The sequence below is a fragment of the Condylura cristata genome, unplaced genomic scaffold, assembly GCF_000260355.1.
Source record: "Condylura cristata isolate star-nosed mole 26May11 unplaced genomic scaffold, ConCri1.0 scaffold00007, whole genome shotgun sequence".
NCBI classification, from domain to species: Eukaryota; Metazoa; Chordata; class Mammalia; order Eulipotyphla; family Talpidae; genus Condylura; species Condylura cristata.
The window spans coordinates 16,124,466-16,133,586 of NW_004567108.1; the positions used below are offsets into that span (position 1 = coordinate 16,124,466).

Genomic DNA, 9,121 nt, shown 5'->3' on the forward strand with positions numbered 1-9,121 from the left:
ATGGAACTTTGCTTTCAGAACTGCCTTTCCTACTACAATAGCGGGCCCTCCCTGGTGGTACAAAGGGTGAAAGCACAGCACTATGAAGCCATCTGCAGCCATTGCAGCACGAGTTCCATCTCCAGCCGGGAAATGACCCACATGGCGCAGCAGACCCCTCCTGTCTCACCCGCTGCTCCCCTCGCAGAGTATTTCAGTAGATCTGCCCGTTCTGCTCCCCACTCTGTTTCTGGTGAATCCTCTCCCCTCCTCGCATCTCTGGCCTGTAGCCCAGTTCTGTATGCATAAATAAATCCTTAAAAGAAAATTACAATATTTAAAATGCACAATTACAAAATAAAAATATTTCTGTAGTTGTAAGATTTTAGAGGGAGAATCAGAGCTCTAAAAAGAGGAAAGAATTCCTCTTCTTGCCTGGCTTAACTGCACCCGAGACTGAAGGCAAGCCGAGTGGAGCCTGGGTAAACTGTGTCACCCTTTCCGAAGCTCCTTCTCAGATTCAAATCAGCTCTCTGATGAAATGTTCAGTCCACGATAATAAGAATTCTGCTTATCTGACTCTAAGTGGTCAGTTCAGCAGGGTCTAGCAGAAGTAGCACAACTTTGAACGTCAGACCAAGTAAGATCTGAATCAAAGATCAAGATTCCACTGCTTTATGATTCGTAGATATTTGATCTTGAAGTGCAGTTTTATCAACGCTCTTACAAGCCAGTTACATCAAGTCAAATCACGTCCCACTCACGGACCCTGCACACAGTGCCCTCTCAGGGATGTCGAGTTCCTTCCTTTCCCTCCACTGGGTGATTTTTTTTGTTGTTGTTCCTTTTCCCACGAGTACCTCTTCTCAAACAGGGTGCTAAGCTCTGCCGGTACCAACTTGTTTCCTCCCCAGACTGACAGTCCTGTAATCATCCAAGAACTATCATCAAAAGTTAGGTTTCCTTTTTAGAAAGCAACATCTACTGTCTATTTTTAAAATGAAACAAAAGTGATCGAATCAACGTAATAGACTAAAAGAAAAAATGGTTTACCTGGAATCTTAAACTGACGCCACCTGTTGTTTCGCCTGAAACTATGGACGCTCTCTGCACCTCCCGGGACCCACCCCCTCCCACCTGCCTTAGTCTCCTCCCCTTACCTTCTCCTCTAGGCCTCTTGCTTTGTGCCAGTTGGGTGGCTAGGAATCAGTGCTGCAGAGTCGCGGCCTAATTGGCCTAGCCTGCCGTCTATCTCTACCCAGCCCTGCCTTCTCTCAAGTTTACATTCCTGTTGCCTAGGAAATCCTGTGAGTGTGAAAGCCAAGCTGTTTGCCCTAAGAGAGAGGCCAGCAGGAAGTTTAGCTGGCGATTATTTGGCTTCCAGAACAGAACAGCTTCAAACCTTACCTCATATGTTTTATAAGATAATGCTTCAGTCAACTGCCTTACTTCTTTTAGGGAACCGCTTCCTCCCCTTCTGTTGCCTCCAGAGAGTTTATTGCTAAGTAGGTGTCTGATTATCAGGTGAGGCCTAAAACCACAACACACTGGAGCAGGAAGTGTAATTCCAGGTGCTCCTGGGTCTTCCTCTCACATCCACTTGCTGAGAAAGCCAGTTACTACTATTTGCATCTTGGGTTCTTTTTTCTTTCATTTTCTTTTTCATTACTTTTGTCTTTTTTGGACTCATTCCTTAACAATATGTTTGCCAGATAAGAAGCGCTCCAGTGGCCTCTCATTAGAATTAAATTCCGGGCCCTCCCTGGCGGCGCAGCCGGTTAAAGCACAGCACTAAGAAGCTAAAGCCACTTCAGCATGAGTTCGATCCCCACCCCAGAGGTGACCCACATGGCGCTGCAGACCTCTCCTGACCCGCCTGCTGCTCCCCTCAGCAGTATACTTCGTCAGTCAGTCTGTCTGTTCTGCTCCCCACCATCTCTGGGGAACCCTCTCACGGCTCCCGCACCTCTGGCCTGTACCCCAGTTCTGTATGCATAAATAAATAAATCTTTAAAAAAAAAATTAAAGTCCTAAGTAGGCTCTCTTTCACTGGTATGCCCATGACATCCGCCCTACCTTTTATCATTTCTACTCTCCCTGTTGCTTCCATCATGAATTGGACAGAACCAAGGACTAGAATCGTAAAGACTTGAGTTCTACTCTCTGTTCTTCTAGTCTGTGTATTCCCCAGCAAGTGTGGTCATGGGTTTCTCTGGTCTCTAGAGAGGGTATTATATCTATCTTGTCCACTTCTCAAACTTGCCCCAGAGACTAAGGGAGGTGGGCTGGAGGTGGCAGTGGGTTGGCACAGCTCCTTCCTGCCAGTGCCAGCTCCTTCTTATAGTTTAGCAGGTGTCATCACATAGCATCATCAGAGCTTTAGGAAGTGGCATCTGACCCTAGAAGACAAAGGACCTATCTTTGAATAAGTCACCTTTTCTGCTGCTCCAGTCACAGTGTTCCAGATATCTTAACCCAGACAAGTCTTCACTAACATGCACAGAGAACATCATCACCCCCTTACTCTCTAGTGTATGTTATATTTAATCTCCATTAAAGTTCAAAAATTAGGTATTTTATGTGTTCTTAGAAGTGCTCAAATGTGTGATTCTATGTTGTAATTATAGAAAGTTCCCAAGTCTCCATCACAAAATAAACATGGATTAGGTTGAGTAAATGACCTTGATCTCCAATCTTAGGTGATTTACTAGTCCTCTGATTCTCCAGGAAATGGTTCTTTTTCTTTTTTTTCAAACAATTCCTCCCTTTCTCCCTACAGCAGCAGCTCTGCTATTTTTGAAACTATTTTAATGGATTTTCATTTTTAATTATATTCATATGAAACAATAGTTTGTGAATGCTAAAATCTAAGTAGCCAAATAGAAGCTATCTCAACCATAAGATTTTCATGTCAACTTTAAGGTACACTTTGTATACAACAAGCTAATGTCAGTGAAATCAAGATCCAAAATATTTCCATCCCCCACACCTTTCCAGTCCACTTTAACCCACCCTACAAGATCCATCCTACAACTCCACACAACAATCAATCTTTTGTCACCATAATTAATTTTCATTGTCTTAGATTTTATATAAACGGAATCATCCAGGATATACGTAAGCTGGGCTTCCCTGGCTCAGTGTGATCATCTTGAGGTTCTTTGGCCACAATTGCATGTGTCAGTTTTGTGTTCTTTTTAATTGCCAAGCAATTGTTTATTCTATAGATTTACTATGACTTGTTTGTCTAATCACCTATTGAAGTATGTTTATTTTTTGCTTTGCCTGGGACTATTCCAAATAACGTTGCTATGAACAATTGAGTTCAAGTTTTCAGGTGGACATGTTTTCTTTCACTTGAGTAAATACCAAAAATGGAATGACTGAGTCATATAGCAAGCCTATGCTTCACTGAGAAATTGCAGGATTTTCTTAAGTGGTTATATCAGTTTATGCTCCTATTTGCATGGGTGGAATGCAATGCAGGGTTTTCCTAAGTGGTTGCATCATCTTATGCTCCTGTCTGCACGGGTGGAATGCAAGGGTCTGCTACTTTACTGGAATTGTCAGTCTTCTTCATTTTGAACTCTCTAGTCAATATTTGTGTAACAAATTATTGTTTAAGTTTGCATTTCTCTGACGACTTTGATGCTAAATGAACTTCCACATGATTAAGTGATGACTATAAGTGATCACTTACTTACAAAGTGTCTGCTCGAATCATTTTATCCATTTTTATGCTTGGTTGTAAGGTTTATTTAGACTTTCTAGATATAAGATTTTTGTCTGAGAAATGTGCTGCAAATATTTTCTCCTAGATTGTGGTTTATGATTTTGTTCTCTTTACTGATAATATTAGTAGAGTAAATTTTTAAATTTTTGATAAAGTCCAATTTAGGCCCTCCCTAGTGGCACAACAGGTCAAAGTGCAGCACTGCAAGGTAGCCACAGCTGCTTCAGTGCAAGTTCCATCCCCACCCGGGAGGTGACCTATATGGTGCAGCAAATCTCTCCTGACCCGCCCGCTGCTCCCCTCAGCAGTGTACTTCGTCAGTCCGCCTGTTCTGCTCCCCACTCTGTCTTTGGTGAATCCTCACCATCCCTGCACCTCTGGCTTATACCCCAGCTCTCTATGCATAAATAAATAAATCTCAAAAAAAAAAAAGTAAATACAGTCCAATTTGCCAAATGTCTTTGTAACTTGAGTTTTAATGTTTTGAATGCTAAATCTATACCTACCATAAGGCTTCAAACACTTTTTTTTATAGTATTTACAGGTCAGCTTTTACATTTAAATCTGTGATGCACTGAGTTAATTTTTATTCTAGAATAGTCAGTGCCCTTTTTCATATATTATTAGAACAAATCCCACTCAAATATATAATTGTTCCACTATGCTTTGCTGAAAATCTTTTCCTTGTTGAACTGCCTTTCCAACTTGGTCAATAATCCACTGAATGTGCTCATATGGCTCTAGCCTAGAGATTCCAAGATGGGCCTAGAATGGGAGCCAGGGACAATTGAGAAGAATCTGATCTCAGGCAATGGAGCCAGGAAAAGTTCTTAATCAGGGAGTGATAATATCAGATTTCCACATCATTCAGACCATGTTGGCAGCCACCTCATTGGAGATGGTTGATCAGATTTCACAGGCCATGGGAGTCCTGTAAGCACAAGGTACAATATTGGTCTCACTGATTTAATAGCTGTTCAGGGAGAATCAATACGATGGAAAAGGAGCTACTGTCACTGAGCTTCATCCTTATGTCCCTGTGCTGCTTCTGAGTGGAATGAAATGCTAGTTATTCAATGCCATGACAACACAAAGAGAACTTCATGCTGTCCCTGAAAGAATTATTACCAGAGCCAGTTTACAAATTTCATAATTATAGCAATAAAACCTTGTCTCATTCACATGTAACTGAGATTAAATGGTTAACTTACTTTCAAATCCTAGAGCACAAAACACAAAAAAGCGAGTACCTAAACTTTTCTCTGAGACTTGCTTTTGCAGATATAGCAGCTAATCTGGACAGCTAAGTCTCAGGCTGGCTGGAGTCGAGGGACATAAATGCATAAGAGGGGCACTACCCAGGATGAGGGGTTTACCACCAAAATTCAAAATTCCAGTTACCTGAAGAAAATCCTTTCCATACTTCATGTATGTCTGCCCTATCACTAATCATCGAATGACAGCCAAGTTCTTTCTTGGCCCTTAGCTTACTCCTTTGCCAGTGAAGTATAAGTCCTTTGTCCTCACCCCTGGTCCCCAAAACCTAGCTAACCTCATTCTCTTTCTGAACTTTAGAAGCAATTTGAATTTCCCTCCTACCTCCTTACTGTTGTCATGGTCTGTGGCCTTGTGTACAGAGAGAGTGAGACTTACTTGGTTTCACAGACACCCACTCTTCTGCAGTGTCAGGCTCCTGGTGAACATCAGAGAGCAGGGGAGACACCAGATACCCAGCTCTCCTTACAACTCGCAGACCCCATACTGCCATCCACAAGGGGCTGTTCGCTCTCCAGCTTCTGAAGAGAGTATTCATAGTAGCTGCTTCATCTTTTCATTTGAATTATTTCAAGATGTTTTACAACTCCAGAATTAGGCAATCAGAAACTACTTCCCCAAGCCATTCCAAGTGATTAAAGTATGTAATCTTCACTCTGTTTTAGTCTATGATATACCACACAGTCAAAACTTTTAAAGAGGAATTTAATTCCATCTGAGAATGCAAAAGCACTCATCTGCAGGTAAAATATTTCATGAAAGCAACATCCCTGAAAGTCATCTTGGAACCACAGTTCAGCAACATATATTAAAGACAAAAATACATAAAATTTAAAGAGAAGGTGGAATTACAGCAAGAAAGTGATACAAGAATTCTAGAACATTTAAGTCACGGTTCTCTGGTTTCTTTTACTTCTAACTAAATAAAATTCCTTAGCTTTTATAATATATGGGAATAGACTCTGATACATAGAAATGACAAAACAAATACTTCTTAAAGCAAGAAAGTCTTGGGAACTGTCAAAATTCCTAGCACCTCAGACCCAGAGGTGCTTAGAGGATGATTTCCAGTCCCTGGGAGATTCTCCTTGACCCCATTTAGAAAAGCGGAAATCTTGAGAAGGGAATGTGTTAGGCAAAAGTGATAACCATTACACTATGGAAAACCCTTTGAGAAGGGAATGTGGGAATGTGAAAAAGATGAACCTAACAGCATCAGGCATGGACCAGACCACTGCAGCTCCCACACACAACCAGCAGAGGAGATGCTGTTGGCGGGAGGGCCAGGGCCAGGATTTCCTGCAGAGCTCAGGACAGAAGGCCCATCTTCCTCACTGTGGTGAGCTGAAAAGGATGTGTCAGAGGAAGAACAAAAATGGTGGAACAGCCAAAGCGAAAGAGGGAGTAAAGGGAAAAGGAGAGAGAGAAAGGTCCTGTCAGCAGGAGGAAAAGCGGAGCCCTGAGCCAGGACAGTGAGTGAAAAGATGGATGATGAAGCCCGTGTCTGAGCAGAAGGGTCAGTCAGAGCCCCAGGTCGTGTCCATGAACACACCCAAAGCGAATGCTGACTGCCAAGGTGGGGATACTGGGAGTTATTGCTAACGTGTCTGGTTAAGTTTGGGAAGAGGGGACACATTCTAGGAAAGGACAGCAGTGACTGGAGAACAATGTGAATGTAGCTCCACCACTGAGCTGTATCCTGAATGGTCAAAATGGAGAATTTTACATGATACATATTTTAACACAATTTAAAGAAAAGAATACCAAGGTGCCACACAAAGATTTTTAAATAGAAGGAATAAAAAGTGAGGAGAAATGTGTGTGCTGGGTTACGGGGTGAGACAATGTGTGTGTGGTATGGAGAATGGTGTCTTACTGGGGAAGCCTCCAAAAATAGCTCCCTAACATTCACCCTTCCAGGACTGCAGGGGGCATCACATCTTCTTCAGTTTCCCGCCCCTCAACAACCTGACCACCAAGCCCACCAGCTTCACACAGACCCCCACGGCACCCAGGGTAACCACCAGCAGGAACAAGGAGACATCCAGCAGGTACTGCTCGTACCACCGCTGCTCGAAGACGTGGGGCTTGAGGTGTGCTGCGCCCCCTGTCTGGAGGATGTGGTTGGTCCAGCCCAGCAGCCTCTGAGCTGGCGTGAGGGGGTGGGAGCGCCTGATGACACTGGCAGCCACCGCTGCAGATTTATACCTGTGGCAGAGACAGAGCTGGGTATCACTCACGTGCCTGAGCAGCCCACAAACCCTCCCCACCGTGTCACAGGAGCCTGCATCTTAAGGAAAAGTCTGGGCCTGGCCTTTGTACTGTCGAGCTGAGTTCCCCAGAAGTTCATTCTGGGCCTACACGCAAAGATACAGGCTGAGTGTTGGAAATGCTAGACCATACAAAATGGCAGCCTTGGCCCTCCCCGGTGATGCAACGAGTTAAAGTGCAGCACCCTGAATCTCACCGCAGCCGTTTCATCATGAGTTCAATGCCTGGCCAGGAAGGTGGCCCACATGGCACGGCAGACCTCTCCTGTCCCGATGGCTGCTCCCCTCAGCAGTGTACTTCGTCTATCTCCCTGTTCTGCTCTCCACTCTGACTCTGGTGAATCCCCTCACTGCCCCTGCACCTCTGGCCTGTACCTTTGTTCTGTATGCATAAATAAATAATTTTTTTAAAATGGCAGTCTTTAAGGACTAACCTCTATTCTAAGCAGGTTTATTTTACATTAAAGGGAACAGTCCATGTGAGCACATAGAATAGAGGATACTTTTGAGCCCTTAAAACATACATAATATATTCAGTCCTTCCTGGTTTCAAGATAAGTGTGCTGGATGGAAAGTTGTGGAAGATAACACTGGGTCTTTATCATAGATTTGCAGACCTTCTCTCAAACTAACTTTGAACAAGCTCTGTGCCAGACACAGTGAACTATCAAGAACAGGAGACACAGAGCTGTCCTGTGGGTAGATTGGTAATTTCTACCACACAGGCAGACAAGAAGAGAATACATAAAGAAATAGGGTGATTATACTGACCCCGAGATACCTAAAGGGAATGTTGGGTTATGAGTACTGTTGGCAGAAGAGTCTAGTTAGGACTCAGAGAACTCTCTGAGGAAGTCACATTGGAGATGAGATCTGAGTGTCATGGCGGAGACCAGGGAAGGAGAGTTGTAGAGAACAGTACAAAGAGCCAAAGTGGTGTATTTGTGGTGTAGAAAAGCAAACTCCTGCCTGGGTTGCAATTCTACTTTAAACACCCCCAAAACATACCAACTTTCAAAGAAAATGAGTAAGTTGTTCAAGTCCCTCGCAACACAGTACCAGCATCTCATCTACCTGGCTCTGCTCTTTCTATCAGGAAACAAACTGCTCAGCCATCACCTATATATTATAGCTGTTCGAGAAACATAAATCATAAAAACCCTTCATGATTTCTGTTTCCTGCACCCTCAGTAACAAGGAGAGTCTCAAGTCCAGTCAGCTCCATACCTCTGGTCTCCTATGACTTGCTTCATCTTCAGAACCAAAGTCTCTGCCGTCAGCTGATCGACATGAATATAGAGACCAAGCTTTTTGGCTTGGACCCGCAACATGTTGTCAGGCTGGTCTCCACCGGCAGGAACCCCCACCATGGGCACCCCATGCTCGATGGCCTCCATCACGCTGTTCATCCCACCGTGGGTGACAAAAAGACGGATGTGAGGGTGAGCTGTTGCAAATAAGAACCAGAGCAGAACATGTCAGGATGAACAGTTTCAGAACACCAAATACAAGGAGCAAAGGTTCTTAAGGCATGTTTGAACAAATGAATCAACCGATTTAACTTAGGACACACTCAAAGGCCCATGTTCCACCATAGAAGACTCCGGGCTTATCTCTGTAGAGAAACTTCATCTGAACCACAGCCCCTTTGAGACCAGGACCAGGCATAGCAAGGGCAGGGTGACAAGCAAGCTGTATTTCCTCCTATCCATCAATTCATTTTTCTTTTTCCACTCTGCCTCTTCCCTTATTGCTCGGATTTCTTTTCTCTCTTGTTCTTGTTCGTTGTTACTCTCTCACTTTGCTTCTCTCTCTCTCTCTCTCTCTCTCTCTCTCTCTCTCTCTCTCTCTCTCTCTCTCTCTC

The 9,121-nt window shown here is 43.7% G+C and overlaps 2 protein-coding genes across 3 annotated transcripts in view; both read right to left on the reverse strand.

The window, feature by feature from the left end:
• The window catches only part of CAPSL (calcyphosine-like), a 29,378-nt gene extending 28,296 nt beyond the window's left edge, over positions 1–1,082 (reverse strand). Inside the window, exon 1 of one of the 2 annotated variants that reach the window (XM_012721794.1) lies at positions 1,033–1,060. The gene's annotated coding sequence lies outside the window, so the exon portion shown is untranslated. Of the gene's footprint in view, positions 1–1,032 lie in introns of both variants that reach the window. The other variant, XM_004678092.1, reaches the window with a different exon arrangement.
• Positions 1,083–6,921: 5,839 nt separating this feature from the next.
• LOC101637752 (UDP-glucuronosyltransferase 3A2) overlaps positions 6,922–9,121 on the reverse strand; it is a 15,958-nt gene continuing 13,758 nt past the window's right edge. Inside the window, exons 6-7 of the mRNA XM_004678412.1 lie at positions 8,485–8,704; positions 6,922–7,195 (exon numbers count right to left, since the gene is read on the reverse strand). Of these exons, the coding sequence (XP_004678469.1) occupies positions 6,922–7,195; positions 8,485–8,704 (494 nt within the window). The remainder of the gene's footprint in view (positions 7,196–8,484; positions 8,705–9,121) is intronic.